Genomic DNA, 24125 nt, shown 5'->3' with positions numbered 1-24125 from the left:
GGATGGGCAGAATTTAGACTTTTCATTAGGCTGTGTCTGAAACCGTATCTGAACAATCCAGCCGCACCAATTATAAATTGAACAGTGTACCGAAAGAAGAGTCAGGAATGCATGCTAGAGCGTATTTAATTTTGAAGGTTTTAGTCCAATTAAAATGAATTGCCAAATCAGCTAATGTTTGACAATGTAGTTGCTTAAGACTGTGCAGGGAAAGGTGGGGGCATTTTGCTCCCTCACATTTTGCTATAAAATGAGCTCTGTGTTATGCTGGGAGGGGGTTGAGGCTGGGAGCTCAACCACGGAACAGGAACTGCTCTGAGTCAGCTATGACATAAAATAAACCCTTATGAACTTAACAGTCTCTGTGCTAATCCATTGAGTGGTCCTTATTGAATTGTGTTGGAGTATGTGAATCCTGCACCCCAACCTCCTCAAGGTGCAGCTATCTTGTTTTACAGGTACTAGAGGGTGTACTCTGACCTATGGGCCAGTCAGAGGACCCCGCGCCCTCGTGTTCAGAGGTCAAATGAACAAATTACAAACAAAGCAGAAGTGTTAGTCCTCAATGAAAGCTATCATGGAGAAATAGCAAAACCCATCATAAGAATGAGGATATTGTGACAAGGCCAGTAGCATGGGCCTTGTCAAGTGGGGATGGGGACCCCTCCCTGCCAGGGGAGGAAGGTCTTACAGTGAAAAATCCAGAGTCAGTCGTTCCCCTGAGGAGGACTCCAGAGTCAGTATTCCTCCCCACTCCCCCAAGGACGGATCTACGTGATCCGACTGCGGCTGATTTTGCCGCGGCCGAAATGTTCGCATGTGAAATGTACGAAATACAAAAGGTTTGTACATTTCCCATGTGAACACACGTTCAAAACCCCTACATACCCACACCCCAACCCACAACACAACCACGACACACCCCCCACAGACCCACACCCCACTTACCTGTCATTGCGTCGCGCTGTGTCCCTGCGGCGCCAGTCCCCTTTCACTTCCGTGATCGGGAACCAGCGCCGCAGGGTCCTTTTCTTTTTCTTTTTTTCAGGTGCTGCAGGGGTTTCCCCTGCAACCTCCGCTCACTATACTGTCAAGTATAGTGAGCGGGTGTTGCGGGGGACACCCCCACAGTCTTATTTTTTTATATACTTACCTACAATGCTACCACCAAAGGTTTGAACTTTTGGTGTTCGAACCCTTGGTGGTAGCATTTTTCAGACTTTTTGTATCGTCAGACCTTTTGTTTTCGCTCCGATCGTATGTACAATTCCCCGAGGATGACGGTGGCAGTTGAGTGGGTCCCAGTTCGTATCCCCCCCCTTGTGCCAACATGTTGTTATGCAGTACATGTTTGTCTCACACCATGCCCCCTGTACAAAATGCTTGGCAGACACTTTTTCTAATAGTTTTTATTTTTTTAGAGTTAATGTATGCGATCCGAGCAAAATCAAGCAGCACTAAATGGAGAGTAGTAATTTAGAGCCCCACAGTCACAGCATGTCAGCAGAGGCCGATCCCAAAAACTGAAATCATCCCTCCAAACACCCCTCACTGTCTGCATACCGCTGCACGAGACACAGCACAGAGAGAACCAGCATTTCAGCAGTTGTGTTGTTGTGAGAGAAAGCACACAACATTCCCAAGCGCTGGCAGCTTAACACAGCTGACACACTGTTCCCTACACCACCAGGAACAAAACCATGGAAACAAAAGTCTAACAAGACTGTACTTACCAGAGGGAAGCTCAGAACAAAGGCGCCCAATATGAACATGGACAATGAACATCACAATCTCCATCATTCCGCAGAGAAAGGGGCGGGGCTTAGCCTGCTATTTAAAAGGTTTTACTGATTGTGTCACGCCCCAGGTGGGAAAGATAGGGCAACTAAGCCAATGACGGGAGCAGAGGGAGAATAAAAAGAGAAACAGGAAGCATGAGAGTCTGGTGGGTTTGGCTGAAGGTGGCAGACCAAGAGACCATCAGGAGGGAGGAAGGAAGGAGCAGCGCATTGTGGAGGCAAATTCTGGAGAAGGTGAGGCATTGGTTTGTGAGTGAAAATTATGTGGGTGTATATGTGTGTGTGTGTGTAAGTAAAAGTGTGGTCAGGAGGAGAGTAAATAGTGAATGTGAATTGTGCAAGTGAAAGGAGAGTGCCCGAGTTAGTGGTGGGCTGATGGGGGGAGTGTGGAAGAACCCCCCCAATTTAATAAAAAATAAATTGGAGGAAAAAGACAATGGGGAAAACTGCACAAATAAACTGCAAACGAGGAAAGAGATCACACACAATACTTACACCCCTGAAATCAAGTAATTTCTTAATTTCTATGGTTGGTGGGAGAAGGAACAAAGGGTGGGGAAACAGTATTGTTTAATGAAAGGAACGCTAGCATGCCCAGAAATACTTAAGGCGTTTGAGGTGGCCAAAATTAGAAGGGTAACAGGAGGTTCAGGCCCTGACAGAGAATCATTGGGTGTTCATAGAATAGACGCAATATATCTGGAACTATCCCTGGTTAAAGGTGGTCAACAAGGTTGAGATTAATACGAAATAATATCATAACCAAAATAACACTTGAGTTCTGGGATGAGGTACTATGTAGCACATTGTCCAATATGCCCTCCCCCTCCGTTTACGCCTATACATTAAAGCCAACATTTTGAAACCCATAAGCAAAACAAAGGATTTGAGGAATGGAGAGAAGGTTATTGTAAGAAAATAGGGTGAATCTCTTTCATTGAGGGAAATAAAATCATTCCAGCAACATAAACCGAATTTTCATGCATTCAAAAAGGATCACTAAATGGACAAATGAGCATGCACTAATTGTTTAGTATCTGCAAGCTCGACATTATCAGGGAGTGGTCAGTTAGATGAATGAATGGGAAAGTGCCTGGGATTGTCTTTAGAGGATAAAAGCTGAGAAGAAGTTTGGAAGATCACTAGATCAGCTTCTAAATTATGTAACAATGTGTAGAATATATCCAGGGTGAATTTCTGATCACCCCATGGTGTGACTGGAGCTAGATCTCCCTATGATCATCAGATATGTATTGAGGGAAGTTAAACATGGTTTCATTTACCGGCATGGCTTTCTGGGAAACTTCGTAGGAGGAACGGATTTAGAAGAAATACAGGATTCTATTGGGAAATGATTAAGCTATATATTAGGAGCAAACCTTTTCTATAGATGAAGGCGTACTTAAAGCCCCTAAGAATGCCCACATTGGTTAAAGGAAGCTATAAAGAGTTAGCCATACAGTATGGTACGAGGTAAAGACCACGGGTATATTGGCTAGCATGAAAAGAATGTAAAGGAGATACCGTGCGACTGACAGTGAAGGAGGGTGGCATGATGACAAAGAATGAAGTATCAATGGGGTCTTTAATGTTACAAAAACACTTCAAAGCAGTAAATTAGCCAATTTAGTTCTAAATATTTAAATAAGACAGATGGCTTCAATTGTTGGGAAACTTTCTTGAAGAATCCATATCAGCACATGAAACTTCAACCACCATAAAGTCCTAGTGTGCAATATAACCACCCAAAGGAATCTATAAAGAAAAATTGCTCTCAAAGTAGTCCAAAACTTGCTGGCCGTCTATGGAGTGACACCAGAGAAAGAACAGTTAATTCCAACCTAGACATCGGCTTGAACATTCTACTTTTTTAAGCAAAGCAGAACTCGCCGACAGATGCATCACTCGTTCCATGTATTAATAATCATTGCTAATAAAAACAGGCCTCAAAATGCACACTCATGATTAGCCATTGGTTAATACAAAAAATTACTCTTGGCTAGTAAAAAAGAATGGCGTGCTATGTATATGTTTAGAATTGATGGGGAGAGTGACTTGCTGTGCCTGAACTAGAAACATGCAACTTGAAAAATGTATCCCTGATAAAAATCTAAAAAAAAGTGGTCAGTATTAGGGGGCTCTGAATCATGGCTCTTGACATTGCCGTTATCAGACTGGCTTTCTCCCTGGTTCGTTTACTGTGTTTTAATTGCGGCTATTTTCACTGCAGTTATTTTAACCATGGTGTTTCCATCGTGGCTGTTTTGGCGATTTAAAATATAAACATATATATGTTTTGTGTGTTTGGGTAAGGGATTTAAGGGTGATGGGGTGAAGTGGGCTAGATGGTAGGTTTGAAGGGAAACACCCATTTAAAAATACAATATTTAAAAAAAAAGCCTGCGATGAAAACATACTGGTTAAAATAGCTGCAGAGAAAATAGCTGTGATTAAAATATGTGTAACCCCCTGGCGTTAACAGTGTTTTATTATATCTGCATAGATGGTTTTCATTGGTAAAGCGGATTGTTTTGGTCTATGCTATTACTGTTAACTTTTCAATTTCAGCTTTACATTGACACCGACCACCTTGATGATTCCCGGTTAGCTGGAGAAACTGGAGCACTCATTGCATTAGATCTGCCACCCTGCTGCTACCATTCTCCGAAATCATCTCAACTCACTTGGTATCATGTGGCTGCCGACTGGGCTGAGTAGATTCTATTCTGTCTTTATCACAAACCCAGGTCATCATGAGTCTCTTGATAACCAAGAAAGCACTGCATCTCAATTTAGATGCTGCTTATTAGAAAACAAAACTGGTTATATCATAATTCAGTTCAAGCGTAAATATCTCAATAAGCACCAAGCAGGCCAAACTCCTAGCATGAGAACGCGTGGCAGTTGCTGATCGTGGACTGCCCAATTTCAATTGAAGTGATTAAAAACCTTGGTATTTATCTGGATGCCAGTCTGACCCTGGACAGCCTACTTGGCTCCCTCTCAACTGCAAACTGTCTTCTAATACTACCCTGCCAACTGATGCTCCATGATAGTCCAAGGGTCAATGCATTTGTTATTCCCAAATTGTTTTTGCCAATAGCATAGATTACGTTGTCCCAAAATAATCTATTTACAAATAGAGATTTAAAAATGCTGTGGATATGCTGCTACTCGAACAGACGCAAACAAGGCCATAGTGAGTCGTGCGTGCGGTCTCATAGAGGGCAGACAAATGCAGTTCAAGGGCATGTGCATGCCTGGTGACACCATGACTCTTCAGGCCAGTCTGTACTATAAGATACATTCAAACACTGTGTTCAAACAAATAACTAGTGGATTCTTCAAGTCCCTAGTCATTGTCTGTTCCTTTTCATTTCAGGCAGCCACGCAGCGGAAAAAAAGCTATGATATGGAACACCCTGAGCAACCCTTTACTCTTCCCTGGCGCCCAACTTCATGTCTGCAACCACAAACTAAGGAAATAAGCCTTGATAATCTTTCCTTTTGGAGGCCATCATTTTCTTGGACAAATTTGATTGCATGATGCCTAGGTTTCAGTGTGGCATTCTCGGATTCAAGAATGAAAACAGAGAAGATATTAAGAAAGTGCATTCACGCTATACAGAAGCAATTTCCCTTTATGCAAATTAGTGTGCTTTCTGGGGCATGCCCAGAGAGGGAATCCCTGCCTCTGTTCCCCTAGAGCTCCATCCCTTCGGAATATCCCATTCCAAACTCTTTCAATTTCCTCTTCCCCCACAGCACATCCGCACAGCTTTGGATCGTCAAAAGGGATATCCAAACCCCCCACATAATATCGTATTTGCTCATTATATGGTTTCCGTCCCCCTTTTGTGCTCTAAAAAGAAGACACATGACAGAAAATCTTCTAAATAACAAACTTCATGACATCAGGTTTCCTCTACCGTTCTCTTGGTCTCGCCCCCCTCTGAAGGTTCCATAGTGTGTCATAAGTGATAAACAAGCTAACTACGCAACATCATTGTAATCAATTGCCTCGCTTCTCTCCTGCTGACCTCTCTGCTCTTCTCTGTGGCTTTGATGATGCCTAAGTGTAACATATGCACAATCAAGCAACAATCAATGTAGGAATACAGAAATGTTTTCTTTCAACAGCTTTACCAATGTAAAAGAAGGGAATTCGCATGCACCGGTAATAAGAGACACATACTTGACCCCATCTCTTTGAAAAGGCATGAGGCTCTGCACCAGCTTGGCATCCACTTCGGAAAGGTCCACCTCTGGAACCTCTACTGCACTCATCGACGTCTTTTCAAACTGGGAAGCGAAGACTTGGATGACAGCTCGGGGAAGAGGCTCCAGCTCTACTGCTGGGATATTCCTCACTGCTTCAACTGTGAATGCAGGAAAGAGGTTTAGTGTGGCGAGTGGGAGTGCAAATTAGAGCTATCGTGAGAAGTACACAAGTGACTGTTGTTCATCAAACGTTTTACTCAAGTGGACAAAAGCAAGAAGGGAGTCAGTGCATGCTAAACGAAATTTGTTTTTAAAGCCATAAATGCGTTTCTGCTGCTCGTCTGTGTTACTGGTAAGGGCACCGACTGAAACGTGAATTTATTTTCTGTTGATCCTATGCTTTCTTATGATCTCACACTGAAAAGCTAGCCACCTTTAGGTGCTTGTGCAGAGCTATAGTAAGTTTTAATTAAACATGAACTGAGCATAGCAATCTTCACTCAACACTGCCTTACAGCGTGCATCTAACCTCCTCAAGTGGGTTAAAGGGCCACAGTCCTGGCTGCTTATGAACAGTGAGACAAGACCCTTTGCATAATAAACATTCAGTCCTTTGTGACTCATACAAAATGAATAAAGGCTACACATGATTTGTAAAAGTAGGAGGTCTTTTCTTATCCAGCATAGAATTCACCCGGAATGGAAAATACTTTTGTGCACAAATGACATGGATTGGATTTGTAGTAGTGCCATGATTCTGGGCCAAGTCATTGAGATGTCCACTCCCCAGTGATCATAGAGCACACTTCAAAATCATTATGATGAGGTATGTGCAGGACAGGAAGGGCTTGAGAACGTAGAGACAGCAAATATTGCAACTTCAAAATTGAGAACTCTGTAGTTACAGTCTCCTCTTCTGTAAAAACTCTGGGAGTGTACCTAGACTCAACCTTTTCCATGGATAGACATGTAAGCTATCTCTCATCAGCAGCAGTACTCGCAACCAAAATAATCAATCGCCTAAAACCCCATTCATCCACTGAAAACTGCCTCAACATTGCCAGGGCCACCATAGGTGCAAAACTGAACTACTGCAACATCCTCCTACTGGGCACTTCCGCCAAAAACATTAACAGATTACAAAAGAACAACGCATTGAGAGCAGCCCTCAGTATCCCCAGGAGGGAGCACGTCTTCCAAGCAAGACAAAATGCCCACTAGCTCCCAGTCAAAGAGCGCTTCTTGTTCAAGACTCTCACTATCACCCATAGATGCCTATCCCAATCTGCTCCCAGCTATCTAACTTAACGAATACACCAAGTGCAGACACTCAGACCTAAACGGGACATGTACACACACCAACTCTCAATTCCTACCAGAACCAAATCCGGTTGGTCGAGTTTTGAAGTTCTAGCACCAAAATCCTGGAACTCACTGCCACCTAAATTGAGATCGGAAACATCCCTCATGGCCTTCAGAAAGGCACTGAAATCCACTTTATTCAAGTAAACAGGTACCTGCCCCACTGTACCCAGGTAACCTTTGGTACACAAGCAATGTCTGTACCAACCTTTTACTGGGTCCTTAGATTGTACCTATGTCAAGTGAGCTTTCTGTAACAGGGCCGCAATGCCCGAGGACTGTGTGCGCTTTAAAAATGCAAATAAAATAAAAAAATAAAAAAAAAACGTGTTGCTGAACTGTACTCGCTCTTCCCTGAGGCCATGCTTTACAAACCAAAGACACTGAACATGATCCTTCTGTGGCAGACCAAAGGCTTGTGGTGGTGATGGCAAACATCACAGTAGAGTAATGTCTGCTCTCTCCTTATGCTTGCTTCACATACATTACTTTCAAAGCATAGGTCAGTTTCTCCCTAATGCAGTAAACAGAGCCCAAAATGGTATTATGTAAACAGGAACATGCAAACTACTCCACTGGCTTCCAATCTCAGCAAGAATCCAGACATAATTGCATATTGTCAGAAATCTGTGCAGAATAAATAAGATGTGGACTGTAAGGAAGGCATGGTATCAAAGTAAGATAGACACAAGATCAAAGCTCAAGGGTGTTTACTGAACTTTATCAGGGGTGTGGAAAACGCCTATCTACTGTCCTAGTGGAACCTAGTCCAATAAAAAGGGCCTATACTAAAATAAAATATTGCCAATCCTTATCACTATGCAACAAAATAGTGTGGGATAATGTTCAAAACAAATGAAAGAAGTGTTCACAAAATGAGAAGTCATGATGTTTAGGCCGTGAACCTCCCTTCCCCACGTTTTTAGCACAGGATTAAGGCGTGTCACTCAAGCACAGCACACTCCTAGGCTACTTTGACACAAGGTCACAGTTTCCTTCACCAACATCAGGACCTTCTGCGCCCAAGTCTCTTTGTGCAAAGTCTCTTGCCGATGGACCATAAACAACAAAGAAAGGTTCCTTTCTCAATGTTCACATCAAGTAATTTACTCTTCACCCTGGATAACCCTCAGCTGGGCTTCAATCCTTCTTTCACCGTTAGCCTCCCTCAGTCGGTTTCAGACCAACTTCAATGTGTAGGCATCCCTCGGTCGGGTTCACTTTTGCCACAACAAAATCTTCTCGGGTGGGTTACTGTTCACCCAGGATCCCCCTCATCCGGGTTCAGACCCCTTTTCTACAGTTAGTGCCCCACAGACCAAACACCAGTTTACAGACAAAGACTTTCGAATGTGCACGGTATTCAACGTAACCCGCTGCAGGACCACTTTGATTTCACAGGTCAATAATACTTCCCCGCTCGTGGGGGCACCAAACAGAGACCGTAGAGTGAGCACCCACGTGGCGCCGGAACACCCTGTATCTGGCACCTGTTTTGCGTTCACAAAGTTCAATTGTATACAAGTTCTCTTTCTTCATACAATGTTGTCGCTTGCAACCTCGAGCATAACACAGTCCGTCTGCTATCAGTTTAACCAAGTTACCGGCTGCACTGAACATGTTGGCATTGCTTTACTGTCAGAGTCATGGACAGTACCACGGCAGCAATCACTTCTCCCCACCTTGGCTATCAATGTGGGTGGTCCCTGTGTACCTTTCACACATGCTACACCGTTCGTCGGCTGCAATTCCCGGTCTTACGTTTCTTTTCCCTGAGGCTTCTTGAAAGTCGCGGTTCTGTGTTGAAAAGGGCAAGGGCAATACCCTCCTTGTCGTCCTCTCTGATCGCCACCTTTCTCCTCGGTTTAAATTACCGTCTCGGAATTGCTGATTCCTCATGCGTTTTGCCTTCCTCCGAGTGTGATTTCGTGCTCCGCCTTTTATCCGTGTAGGGAAGTGTGATAGAAGTCAGGTGTGTGTAATTATCAGTAATTACCTGACTCTGCCTGACCCTTGTGTTGGGACATGTCATGTATACGACTCTGATGTTAGTCTGTTGTGTGTTGGAAAAGTGGGTGTGGGGGGGTGGGGTGAGTTTCTAGGTACCCTACCTGGTAGGATGGGGAAAATGTGTTATAAGGAAGGGGATACCGCGTCTCACCCTTCGGTGTCCCACTCCCGAAGACCCCGCATCCAGGTGATCCTCCCGCACTGGTCCACCCCCAGGAACTGGATCCAATAGCGATGGCCACGTCCTGGCCCCCTGGATGACAGATCCCCCGGGGACTAGCGGGTGGGACACCTTTAGGTGTATCACATGACACAGAATATAAGGAATTATTAACAAATGCAGGTTTATTGCAGTTGGGTAGAAATATTGGGCCAACTAAAGACAATCCACCATAATAGAATGGCTTCTCCCTAGGTTGCAACAAGGAAAGGTCTCTGGGTTCGATAAAAAAGTTGCTCAATTTGGGGTCCCTTCCAGGAAGAAATTGAGCATCATTGCACTTCTTTCTTGATTTCTGGTTCAATTACTGTGTGTTCTGCTTCTTGTACTGGTGTCCTGCACTTCTAGAAGATCCCTCCAACTGGGTCTCATTCCCTGAGTGCGCTTGCAAGTTAAGCCTTTGCAGCAGCAGAACGGAGGTTGTGTTCCACTAAGCTATGACCCCTGCTTCTACCAGGGGTCTGGAAACCTGAGCTGGCTAGTAGGCTGGGTAAGGTATGGTGTCTCTTCTCCCTGTTTGATGGACCCGGCTCTATCCTTGCAACACTCCACCTTCCGACCAACTCAATGAGCCGGGATAATCTCATACCTAAGAGAACCTTTCCTACTTATCTGCTCTGTAGCCGGCTCTTAACTTTTCAGAAATGTCCTTGATGCTCTGCCACATTCTTGTACTTCCACAATTCCATTCGTCAGGCTTGTAGCATGTCTGCTCCTTCTCACCATACACTTCAGCACCTTCTTGGTTGTATCTCTCCACCTCTCCTCACCTGAGATTTCTCCCAACCTTCTGTACTTTGGATTGGTCTTCTTTCTGCCTCTTGCCGCCTGACCCTCCTCCTTACTGATCGTCTACTCATTCTCCACATCCTTCTTTTGAATCTTATCTACTTTATTCACCCTTTCCTCAACAGATTTTACCTCCTTCTTGCTCTTCATCTCTTCCTCCTTAGCCACCTTTCTCCAGCTTCCTTCCCCCTCATGCCGCTTTTGCACCCCAACATGCGTCCCTTGCTTACACTATCTGCTCTCTCTCAACTTCACCTCTCCTTAGCATGTGTTGCTCTCTCTTCAGTCTACTGGTCACAATTTTATGAAGGTCTCCTATTAAAGAGACAGATTCTCTTTCTTGCCCGCAAATGTATATTTGAGTTTTGTCTTCTGCCAAGTCCCTGGCTTCCATAGTGTTCTTCAAATCTGACAGGCCCATATATGCCACTAATGGCTTAGTGATTTCCTCACCGGAACAGGAGCCCTTGTTCCTTGGAGTCTCTACCACTGAGGTCCCACTTGTCCAGACCACTAGGGAGGGTCTTGCAAAGCGGGAAGAAGGGACAAATTCCCTCGATTCGTCACAGTTCAGAATGTCAGTTTGTCACATAGCTGGCAGGGATTCATAACCTACTGATCGCTTGCTGTAGTTCGAGTCAGATGGCAAATAAAGATTTCAGGGGAGCGGTATGATAAATAGGTATAAATTACCTCTCCAGAAGATTTAAATTTAGTTGCCTTATAAAAGATTTGAGGGTTATCTAACAAAACAGTTGTTTGTTTACCTGTCATGGTCTCCACCACCTTTTTATGTCTTATAGAGCCACTGATTTCTAACTAGGAACGTACTGCGCCTTGCAATTCGGAGTGTGATGCATATACTACTGTTTATTGTTAGATTTAGTGATTACTGCAAATACATTTTTGTATTTTCTTATTACATGTAGCAGAATTCCTGGGCAAGTGATGCCTCCAAGTTCCTTCTACTGTATGGTTTTCTGAATATACGACTTTCCATGTGCGAATGTTTCTTTTAAATAGAATACAAATATTAAAAAAGGCAACCATGGAAATAGTGTTTCAGAGCTAAAATAAAGAAAATCACAAAGCCTCTGGAAAATCACAAAGCCACTGGAAAATGCCCCAAAGCCTGTATTCCTCCAGGTTCTGTCTTTGTTGAAGCAAACATACATCTTGCTTCTCTGCTAGGATGGTCAGCAACCTCTGAACGGTTGACTCCATAGCAGTGCTGCTTACAAATATCATCACCCCCACTCTTAAGGCATGCCTGATCCGGTCTTCGAGGCCTGACCTCTACATGCCGGGCGCAGTGCGGTGCCAAAACGAGGCTGAGACCGCCTCTTTCTTCATTCGAACATCCGCCGGCAGGCAGATACGCCGGCCCTCACGAAGGCCACACTAAGGCCTGTTGGGTGCCTGTTTGGAGCCAGGGGCCAGGAACTCTGCCCTTACCTCTCCAGGTAAGCTAACGCTGCCACCTGACACCTGTTTCTGTGCCTGTTCATGCCCAAATTTGCCGTCTGCTATACCCTATGCACACCTTATCCTAGGTAACTTTGGCCTTCACTACTGTACTACTGCCAGCTACCATTGTCTCCAGCATTATGTGTGTCTGCGACACCCCAGGATACCCCAGGAAATAGTAACCAAATGCATAACCCGTGTGCAGGACTGTTAGGTAATACCCCACTGCATTATTGCCTATCGTGTTATTTGAATCTAGATATTACCCCACTGCATTATTGCTAAATTGTGGTATTTGAATCTAGATATTACCCCACTGCATTATTGCTAAATTGTGGTATTTGAATCTAGATATTACCCCACTGCATTATTGCTAAATTGTGGTATTTGAATCTAGATATTACCCCACTGCATTATTGCCTATCGTGTTACTCGAATCTAGGTGATACCCCACTGCATTATTGCCTATTGTGTTATTTGAATCCAGGTGATACCCCACTGCATTATTGTTAAATTGTGGTATTTGAATCTAGATAATACCCTACCGCATTATTGCCTATCGTTTTACTTGAATCTAGATATTACCCCACTGCATTATTGCCTATTGTGTTATTCAAATCTAGGTGATACCCCACCGGATATTCGCTGGCTACCACTATTCCTGCATATGCTCCGATTACATAGCCACCCATGTCCTCCTAGAGACTACTAAGTCCCTACCACAACCCAGAGTTCACCCTTGACAACATACTGAACCTAGGCGTTACTACCCTATCTACCTATTGCACCTTTACCTGAATTGAATGTTACGTATTCGTATTGCTTCTCGCCCCTGCCCACCCCATCTCCCAAATAGCACCTACATTGCTACTCCCACTCCTACATAACGCCAGCGCAGTACTGTAGAAAATGCTAACCATATTACTCATCTTCTGTGCAATGGCCACGCCCACATCCCCAGACACTCCCATCCAGGAGACTGGCTCAGGAGCCCCCCTTCCCCAGCCAGGCTCTAATCTCACCTACAATTCCCCCACAACTAGGTACTATCCTGACCATTCACACCCAAGATATTATTGCAAGTCAGGACCCAAAACCCTTGCCTCCCACCCCTGCCCTACCACCGAAAGAAACAACAAACTTCGCGCCAGACTCTCTAAACTCCATGAGTCGCCCCGAAGATCCCGGTCTGATTCCAAATGCGAAGCCAAAAGGTCCACTAAAGGCACCACTATCCCCACAACCAAGTCCAAACCTATCACTCTTACAAACATCTCGGTAAAAACAGATGCACACTCCTACAAAGGAGCTCTCCTCAATACCAGATCATTGGTCGCACATGCCCTCGATATAGCAGACCTAATTACCAAAGATAAATTAGACTTTATTGCCCTAACCGAAACGTGGCTCCACAATGCAGCAGGCCCATCTCTAATGTTGGCCATACCAGACGGCTACACTATATCTAGGCAGGACCGGGTAGGTAACCGGGGCGGTGGCATCGCCATCATATCCAAAGCAAGCTTAGCTTTCAGACTAGCCCCGACCCAAACCCTGCAGTCGTGTGAACCCCTCACTGCCAAACTCCCCATAAATCACACCCAATCCCTCACTACCCACCTGATCTACAGACCACCAGGTCCACTTGGAACATTCGAGGAAGACCTACACAACCTAATCTCTAACAATGCGAAAACTACCTCACAACTACTGCTACTAGGGGACCTCAACCTAGGGTTCAACGACCCAGCAGACTTACATGCATCTACCATAGCCAATACGATATCATCACTCGGACTCTCCCAAAAAGTCAACCTACCCACCCACCTGAAGGGTTGAACCCTAGACTGGGTTGCTGATGCTAATTGCTCAGCGGTCATCACCGCCACCACACCACTACCCTGGACCGACCACTCGCTGGTCTCTTAACTTACTGACCTCTAGATCAACTACCACCCTGCCTCACAAGAAACAAGAAAAATATTTCAATAGAAAAAATCATCCCAGCTATCCTTCCAACTTTAAACGCATTACCAGACAATCTAGACCCCAACACACTAGTCCACGAATATAATAAAATCATGTTATCCACCATGGACAAAATTGCCCCACTCAAACTTCGCACCAGCAAGCCAAAAACCCATTTAAACAAATGGTATACACCCGAACTCAAAGCCCTCCGCTTAAAAAAGCGAAAATGTGAAGCTGATTGGAAACTATGCCCCTCCAGTGAAAAGAAAGCCATCCTTGACACAATTTCTCGTCATTACAAAGCTGAAATCTGCTTAGCCAAACGGAATTCCTATAACATCCGCATTGCCAATGCCAATTCAAGTATGAAGGAGCTCTTTTCCATACTGAAGGAACTTGAGTCACCCATTGCTACACCCGACACCTGCACTAAGAACCAGACCTGGTGCACAGACATCCAACAAGCACTAGCAAATAAAATAAACACCTTACAAAACAAAATTCAACTAAAAAAAGATTCCCTTAACCGCACTAACCCTCCCATACCTCCACCCATTACCTCACCAAGTACACACATCAACTCGTTCACCTTCTCTAAAACCACCGCCCTGGAGGTTGAGAAAATCATCCTTTCCCTTAAACCATCAAACTGTAAAGGCGATATCTGCCCCGCATACATAATAAAGGACGCAGCCAGAGACCTGTCGCCCTTTATCTCTAAACTCATTAACGCCTCTTTCTCCTCAGGTAGCATACCCGCCAACTTAAAACAATCTTGGGTGCTCCCCCTCCTCAAAAAACAAACGCTTGATCCCCTCATCCCCACTAACTACCGACCCATCACCACGGTACCCTTCCTACTGAAAATCTTGGACAAAGTCGCCTATGTCCAGATTCAAAAATACCTAGAACTGCACAAGTTACTAGGCTCCAGACAATCAGGCTTCCGCCCACTACACGGCACGGAAACAGCCCTCATCGATCTGAAAACCCAAATTGATGATCTGAGGGACAAGGGCAAGACAGCACTCCTCCTCTTACTTGACCTCTCCGCGGCTTTCGACCTCGTCGACCACAAGGTCCTCTGCAAACACCTTGACTCAGCTGCTCACTTCTCCCCAGAAGCTATCAAATGGATTGAATCCTTTCTGAGCGAGAGAACCATGAGAGTCTTCTCCCCTTCAGCAGCAGCAGACCCCTCTCCTATTACTTGTGGAGTCCCGCAGGGCTCATGCGTCTCCCCTACACTATATAACATCTTCACCAAACCCCTGTTTGACGATCTGGACCATCTGGGTGTCACCTACACTAACTATGCTGATGACACTCAGATTCTCCTCCCACTTTCAGGGGATCACAGTAAGGACAGAGAGTTGGTGAATAGGGTATATCTCATCATTCAGGCATGGATGGCATCGCATGGCCTATGCCTGAATGATGACAAGACAGAGCTCATCATCTTGGGTTCCCCTGCTAATATCAACAAACTAGGCCTTGATTATGCCGAATTCAACATAGATGGCAATCTCATTAGAGTATCCAGGGAAGTAAAAACCCTCGGCTTTTATCTAGATGCCACTATGTCATTCACTAAACAGGTCAACTCACTAGCATCCACCACTGCGCACACCTGCAAATTAATAAGGGCAGGCAGACCATTCCTATCCAATGACAGCTGCTTGATCCTGGCAAGAGCACTCATACTATCTAGGCTCGATTATTGTAATGCCCTCTATAGTGGCGCTAACAAAGCCATTATCCACAGGCTTCAAATCCTACAAAATAATGCCTTGAGAGCTGCCCTCAGCATTAATAAGAGAGATCATATCTCTTCCACCAGACGCCAACAGAAATGGCTCTCCACAGACAACAAAATCAAACTAAAGTTGGCCTCCCTAACCCATAAAGCCATCAACAATGCCTCCCCCAGCTACCTGATGGACAAGGTAAAGAGAAAGTCCTCCATCCGACAAACAAGAACTATCCATTCCAACCGCCTGATAATTCCCAGATTCAAACTCTCCACCATTGGTGGGAACAGTTTCCCGGTGAAAGCTGCCATACTCTGGAATTCTCTGCCACACAACCTAAGAGCCGACCAACCATATCTACAATTTAGAAGACACCTCATCAGTCACCTTAACTCCAATAACCCTAGTATGTAGCTGCACTCTCTATACCTAGGCACAGATAGTGATACCTGTTCGCGACTTCGCCCTCGCCTCTAACAGCCCTTACAGTACACATCTGTACACTTACCTCCTGTATAGATATTGACCTTTTATGTATGAAGATCTGTATACATTTCCATACCTCCTATTCCTATAATCCTGAATATTTTTTCTCAGGAGTACCCGCCTCTAACAGCCCTGTACATATTTGTATATTTGTATATTTACCCCTGCATAGATATTGACTTTGTATGTATGAAGACTTGTACATTTCTTATTCTGTAATTATGATTATCTCTTTCACTACCTCAAAGTGTATATTTCTGCAACATTGTAAGCTTCGAATTATCTTCTGCCTGCGCCCTGTTGCCCCTGGGTAAGGTGCGCCATACAAATAAACAAACAAACATAGGAATGTAGCACTTGACAAACACGGCTTCACTGAGGCAACTCAAAGCACCATTCAATGTATGATGTCCTTGCTGATGCTGTGGTAAGTCGGAGGAAGGACGCGGACAACTGGACATGTTTCAACTCTCGGTTTTATTAAAGTAAAATAAAAATTCCTCACCTAGACCTATTGCCACTGTGGAGGTTCCCCATTCCAGGAAGATAACAAAAAGGTGCTAATCAGGATACCGTACCAAAATCAAAGTTGTACTCAGTCCAAACCTATCTTAGATTTCTACCTGACCCTACCATTAACAAAGAAACACAAATTTAGCCCAGACAGGTTTTGTTACTACCCCTTGCTTAGCTTATGCTGGCTGGTACATGACCCCCCTCCCAACAAATGTCTTTGGAAATAGTCCTCTTGACTGCCCAGGGTTTCTCGTGCAGTTCAAGTAAATAACACAACTTCTGGATTCAAACACAAGTACAACAAGCACACTATAGGCCCCACCCACCAAGGTTTAGTTATGGTCTTTTCACAAAGTTATGGGAAACAAGAAGTCTCTTGGATTTTGCAGATTTTCAATTGCTGTCGCTCATCCTTCTAGGGCGTCTCAGATTTCTGCTAATAGTAAGTTTGTGTGACCCTAAGGGGGCCTTTTATCTCTACTTGAGGGTTTGGGATGCTGTAGGTCCCCAGTCCCTGTGTGGGGGCTGTGAGCTTTAGCCGGACTGGGCACTGGCCTCTTAGCTAGGTTTTCCCCTCTCTTGCGTTGCTTCGCTTCTCTGAACCTGTGTCAGGTATTTTTGTTAATCTGTCTTTCCTCTGAACCCCTTGTGGGCTATGACCTTCACTTTTGATCTTGGTTTTGCTTTCTGGCATCTTAAAAGCCCTCAAGGGTTGAGACTTTCGACTTCACCACTTTTGGGTATTTTGTTCTCTTTCTAGTTTTAATAATCCCTCGTGTGTTGTGGTTCCCAAGTTCATCCTCTTTGGGCATTTCACTCAGTTTCTGTTGACTTATAGGCCCCTTGACATTCCTTGGCACTTAGTTCGCTTTCTCAGCGATCTGGCTCTTTTGAAGGAATCATGAAGCAAGACACAGACAACAGATTTAAAGTTCAGAGTAAAATTATGTATTAACTCAAATGTCAGGATGGTTGAAGGTCTAACTTGCCCTATATGCTAAGGTGGGATTTCCCTAAATGAATGAAACTGAGTGAAGAGTTCAACTTAAAAGTCTGCCTGTGTCCAAAGCCCATCCCTGCTCTAACAACTAAAGCAGAACAATGTGTAGGGATGTCAATAACATCTCAGGGTTAAAACCCCCATCCATTTTCTCCCCTCTTTCTTAGATGGTTTCTCCGGAAATCATCAGTTTTGAAAATAAAATACTGAGGGAAATTAATCAGTTAGTCTGTACTAAGAACAAATGTAGGGATAACCTTACAAGAATAGAAAGAGATGCGCTGAAAAGTCTTGAAGACAATCAGTTGTTCGTAATTAAACCGGCCGACAAAGGGCGTGGGGTGGCGTTGTGGGGTACACAACTCTACAAAACAGAAGTAAAAAAACAGCTAGACGATAGGAAGTTTTATAAACAACTCCCAGGCAATCCCACGCAGGTAATTCTCGAGGAAATTACAAGCTTGATTGCTCACACTGCAAATGAAGGCTGGATAGATGAGGACAAAAAGTCCTATCTGGTAAAAAAAAACCCACTATTCCAGCCTTCTATGGTCTACCACAAATGCACAAACATGGCACTAAACCACCAGGGCACCCAATTGTTGCAGCAATTGGGTCAGTTCTAGAACCTTTGTCCATTTATGCAGACATTTTTTGAGACCATTTGTTGAGCAGATGGAATCACATGTCCAAGATACTACAAGCATGATTAAGATTCTAAACAACTTGGAAATAAATGAACAAGACATCTTGGCAACACTAGATATAGAATCATTATACACTAGTATCCCGCAGTCACGGTGTGCTCAAGTAATGCATTCATACTTAGACAAAAGAATGGATAAAACAGTTCCCTCGGATTCCATCAGTGAATGTATCCGAGTGGCTCTTGTAAACAATGTTTTCATTGTGGATGGAACTTTTTATCAACAACTTCACGGGACAAGCATGGATGCAACTTTTGCCCCAGATTTGGCAAACCTGTTTATGGATGACCTAGAAACAAGATCGGTGTATATAAGCACAAATCCCTTCAAAGAAAAAATCAAAGCATGGCACCGTTACATCAACGATGTTTTTATGTTGTGGAAAGGCAACAAAGACAGCCTGCTTAAGTTCTTGGACTGGTTAAATACACAGGACACGTGTATTAAGTTCACTATGACTTGGAACAAAGAAAGAATTCTATCGAGCATCTTTGAATAAATTGGGCACTACTTTAGAAGCCCACTGATAAAAATACACTCTTGTTATTCAATAGCTTTCATTCACAGGCCCTATGGGAAAATTTACCCTATGGGCAATTCTTGCAGATTAGACGCAATTGCAGCACCAAGGAGGTCTTTGACATCAACAGTAAACATCTTACCTCCAGATTAAAAACCTGGTTATCTGGCTCATATTATTCGAAGATCCATGAAACGTGCACGCAACGTCAATAGAGAACATTGCCTTGAAAAACATCCTAAGGTGAAGGAAGATAAAATTACATGTGTCTCCACTTTTTCACCTATCAGCCATGAACTACGCAGATGCATCCTCAAAAATTGGGGTATGATGCATACAGAAAACTGCCACCCAGAAGCCCCACCTTGCATTCAAACGAATGCCAAATCTACGGGATAAATTAGTACATACCTATCCAGAGAAAGAACAAGGGAGACATTCTACACAAACCACTTTGTGGCAACTGCCCCCTGTAGTCAGGCATTTTAAATGCAGGAACTGTTCAGTCTGCCGCTTAACCAGCAATCTCAAAGAAATGGAGTTGAATGGCCGTGAATGGCAATTGAAAACATTCACAAATTGCAACACACCATGGGCCATACAGCATAAAATGTTCATGTGAACTGCTGTATATTGGAAAAACAAAGAGACCTGTAAAACAAAGCGTTCATGTGTGAAAAATGCATTGCCGATAAACCTCTTGTGGGCCATTTCAGCAATGCTAAACATAACCAAGAAGACATCTATTGGTTTATTATCCAGACAGTCTCAGCACATCCCCGAGGTGGAGATGGAGATTTAAAACTCAGGCAATTAGAACAAAAATTGATTTTTGACCTGAACTCTGTCAAGGCGGGGTTAAATATTGCAATTGAATGGAATTTTTCCATTCATAAATAACATCTTTAGCCATGTGTCTGTTTTCCAATAAGGCCACTGACATCTTAAGAAAGCTTTTTCTTCATGCCCGGTAACCAACAATTATATCTTTAAATCACTGGAACACTGTTTGGTTCCCTTATTCCATCTGGCAATGCCATAGGCCCGCACCGTTTTATGAACAACTTTATGTATATTTCTCAACATGGTTTCACGTGTCCTAAGCATGCATATATGATATGTGCCAAAATCCTGTGGTTGATTGATTCAGTCCTGAACATGATAGCACATGATTCAAACTTCGGAACTTTTTCCTTTTATGCTCCACCAGTACATTTGTAATCTTTACAAGATGTGTGGAGTGAGCCTAACATGTCCGCTCAAACATGTGAACCATTCAGACAACATCTTAGGCTAAAAAACATTTATATGGTATATACCCCCAGTGGATAGCAATCGCATAAATTAAGTATAGCAACATCGTGGTTCACATAGGACAAAGTGAAGCCACGATCCGCCAACACTCCCAAGATGGCGGCGAAATAAGAGCCCTATATTTAGGTCAGATATGCATTGTAGTGCTGCAGGCATTATTAACGTGCAGTTAATTTCCACGCGTTCTTCCGCGTTTGGTGTTTTGCATCAACCTGCGCTGTGCTGGGAGGACACTACTTCTAAAATCAAGTAAGCTTTTTTAGAATATACACTTGAGACTGTCTGTTAAATCGACAATGTGGGGACGATATATAATCGTAAGACTTACAATTCCTGCATGTATCTATTTACACAGATAATTGGAATTAAAGAAGATCTGTCTACCTCGCATAACTGTCTCCGGTAGCACACATGAACGTTTTGTTGCCTCCTAAGGCGATTGCTTGACCAGCAGTGATAATTCTTGCACACCCCGAATATATAAATACGGGGGACACAACCATAAACTTCCCAGGTAAACAATGCACAATTGTTTTTACTGTGATCGTGTAATGATTCTTTAATTGATCCATCACCATTGTTCTGGTATAAAATACCAATGTAATTAGTTTCCGAGAACTGCTGCACAGAAAAACGCAAGGCGGATGTGTCAATTACAATTTGATGTCCTGCCGTACCGAGCTACGCAATTATTTGTCATACTTTTTGCTTTTGCATCTAACACTCTCTTCAAATATAGAGATTCACATAAAATGTCAATATTGTAAGTGAAATAGCTATAAGATACTGCAAATGTGAGATGTTTTCACTATTTGCAAACAGAACTTACTATATTTATACTTTTTTTCATATAGATGGCACTAAGCGCCATTCGATGACCGATTACTGTCATTGTCACAAAATAAAACGATCCCTCACACGCCTGCAAAGAAATTAAAGGTTAGTGACGTTTTCCATCACACCGATATTAGAGATAGTATGCTCGTTTTTACACTATTACCAACATATGTTTATTATTTTTGATTTTTAGAGTTATGAGATCAGATGACCTCCATACAATGTGCTGTTTTTTGGCTAACATGTGCCATAATACAGTGTCCTGAAGACAGGCTCAACAGATTATGGAAACTAGATTGAATCGATCACGTCCTTTCTAGATCTGAGACCCAGAAACGCAATTGTGTGTCAACCATTTTGAGGGAAAATAACAGAGGGTTTTTCTTCAACAAACATATTCCTCTCTTCCCTACAAACCTCACTTATTTGTTAAAATGACGAAATCTAATCTAGAGTTTCTTGTTCTCCCTTCCTTTAAATAACTGATGCTCGTTCGAAATCTCAAATCATGCATTGTTTTTTAAGACATTTTATCATGTTTACTGTATATGTCCTGTGTATAAAGATTAAAATGTCAAATTGGAGCATTTCTGTCTAAATTAAATATGACAGCTCTTGATGGGTGTTAAGTGTGGATTCTCACACCCTGTGCGTGGGAAGGCGGGTAGCTGTTTTGTGGAACCTTTGTTGTATACTGTTGTATTCTGCTCCTCTTTCACACAGCCCCCTAAAAAAGAGGACTATCTAGCTCTGTACTTGTACACTCGGGATGTCAATAATCAAAGTAATAGTGATCAACACAAAGTTCTGAGCTTCGTCCAGCTCTCAGCTTCCCTTCCCCAAGTGCAAGAAAGTTCCAAAAAAGTTTTAAGATTACCTTTCTCAAGTTCAAACCAGTTCCACAAATCCTTGGGGGTCCCTTCCCCAAATTCAAGGCAACACAGTTCAAAAAATAAGAGAGGTCTTGAGGTTCCGTCTTCAAGACATCATTTGCAGTTCATCAAGTCTCAGGGTATCCTTCCCAAAGACTTCAACATAACACCTGGCATTTGTTTCACTTTTTCAAGGTTCAACACACCTCTTGGTCAACCGGACCCTCCTCCTGGATAGCATCACAAGTTCACTTACAGTACTTCTCCTTGGTTTATTCCACAAAGTCTTTTAGCTTTCACCATTTAGGGCTCACTGGTCTAAGCGCAGTTGTCAGACCAAACGGGCCACCCAACACAGGTCACGCAACCAGGAACTGTAGGCTCTCCAGCTTACACAGGTTAACCTGTACTTGCCCCAGTGTACATTACTCATTTGCCAAGTCTTAGCCTGTTGACTTTATGGGCAGTTTCACACTTTCCTGGCTTCACCTAGTTAGCCTCTTGGATTTGCCGCAATGTGTCACACATCTCGTGCCAGTCTTTGGCCTTGCCGCACTGTATACAGTCATAAAGTTCACTTTGTGGTGGTCTGGTTCATATCCCACCTTTGTGTTTCACTCCTTCACATTTGCACTCTTTTCTGCAGGCTGCTTTTAAATGGGCACTTTTGCCCTTTTGGCATTTATCTGCTTTTAGCTTGGCCCATACAGTTTTATTCAGTTTTATATTCAATATGCGTACTTTGGCTTAGTTTTAATTTTTTCACTCAGTTCGGTATTTAATGTGCATACTTTAGCTTCTTTTTGAGTTTTCATCCTGTTCGGCATTCAATAAGCCCTATACGGCATTGTTTTACTTACACACAGCCCTCCAGACAAGCCCCGGCTCTGAGTGACTTCCCTGACACTCTATGGTCTTCTGCGTCCTCTCCAGCAGCTCCGGGGTCCTCTCCGGCAGCCTTCTCATCTCTGGCGGCTCCATCTGCCTTCTTCTTGCTTCTCCGGTTGGCTGGCTGGCTTCTGCGAGCCCAACTGGCACTCCGGGTGCTCTCCTGCACACACCAGCGTCTCCGCCTCCTCTTCATTCGAACGCAGACAGCACCCCTTTATCCCTGCTCGCTCACATGTGTGGCTACTCACCTTTCCAACAAGGAGTCTCCCGCTCCTGTGGCAGCCTAATGGGCCACCTGGCCTGGGCCTCTACAGGTCCTCTGGGCATCGGCCGGCGTACTGGCTTCCTTGCAGGCTTCCTCGCGGGCCCCACCTCAGCTGCATCCTCATGACACGGGTCCCCTGCTGGTCGCTTCCACACAGGCTTCCCTGTTGCTCTCTCTGCTGTTTCACTGAGTGGAGCTGTTCTACAGTAGCCCATGAAGGCCAGGGGAGGGCTAGGTTGTTCCTTAACATGAAAAGGGGAATACTATGTCCTGCCGTGGGCACCCCACTTCCAATCCCCAAGGACCCTCCACCTAGGTGAACCCCCCCCCCCCCTCGCTTCTCCACCACCAGGGTCAGGATCCAAAAGCGAGGCCCTTTCCCTGGCCACCTGTCATGATCTCTGCTTCCAAGGAGCCAGGACCAGCCCAACGTCCTTGGAAGCAGGCCCCTAACCCTAATCCTAGGCACCAGCCGGTCCCCACTGGGACCTTTTGGACCTTGTCCTGGCGCCGGTGGCACCAGGCTCATCAAAAACCATTGGTCCCGGCGCTGGAAGCGCCGGGCTCATATTAGGCATGAAGATGCTTGGGTGGACTTACCTGCAGCAGACCATGCTGCTTACTTACCAGCCACTTAGAAGCCATCTGAGAACAGGAACTACTTTCTTACCTGGGTGGGGCAGCTCCACTCCCTGGATACAGCAATAGAACTCTTCTGGAAACTGGAACTCTTTTTCTTACCTAGGCGGGGCCGTGGAAGAAGACGCCTCATCACTCCAAGGCTATTTAAACCACACCCGATAGATGAAGCGTGCTTCGCGTTATTCTGCAGCAGAACGCTCACCGAGTCTGCTCCGGCCTTCCTTCTTCTGATCCTGAACCTGCAAGAATTCCAGCCAACTTCAGCACCTGTAAAGAACAGAAACAACAGGTTAGCAAGACGAACTTTACACGCAGTGCTTACTTACCTGATTCATCGGCAGCGGCCGCTTCTTCACGCCACATCTCCACCTGCAAAGACAAAAGCATTGTCATACTCACCGGCACGCAGTGAATTCCGGATTTCTTCGTTCTGCATCGCCACCTGTGAAGACAAGGCATCGTTAACTACTTACTGGCATTCCGCG

At 44.2% G+C, this 24125-nt stretch overlaps 1 protein-coding gene across 1 annotated transcript in view; it reads right to left on the bottom strand.

The window, feature by feature from the left end:
• SMARCAL1 (SNF2 related chromatin remodeling annealing helicase 1) overlaps positions 1-24125 on the bottom strand; it is a 979995-nt gene that overhangs the window by 585135 nt on the left and 370735 nt on the right. The window contains exon 6 of the mRNA XM_069616809.1: positions 5995-6178. Within this exon, the coding sequence (XP_069472910.1) occupies positions 5995-6178 (184 nt within the window). The remainder of the gene's footprint in view (positions 1-5994; positions 6179-24125) is intronic.

Source organism: Ambystoma mexicanum, chromosome 9 (assembly GCF_040938575.1).
Source record: "Ambystoma mexicanum isolate Mex_15411 chromosome 9, UKY_AmexF1_1, whole genome shotgun sequence".
In the NCBI taxonomy this organism is placed as follows: Eukaryota; Metazoa; Chordata; class Amphibia; order Caudata; family Ambystomatidae; genus Ambystoma; species Ambystoma mexicanum.
This window is presented reverse-complemented; position numbering and strand designations above follow the sequence as displayed.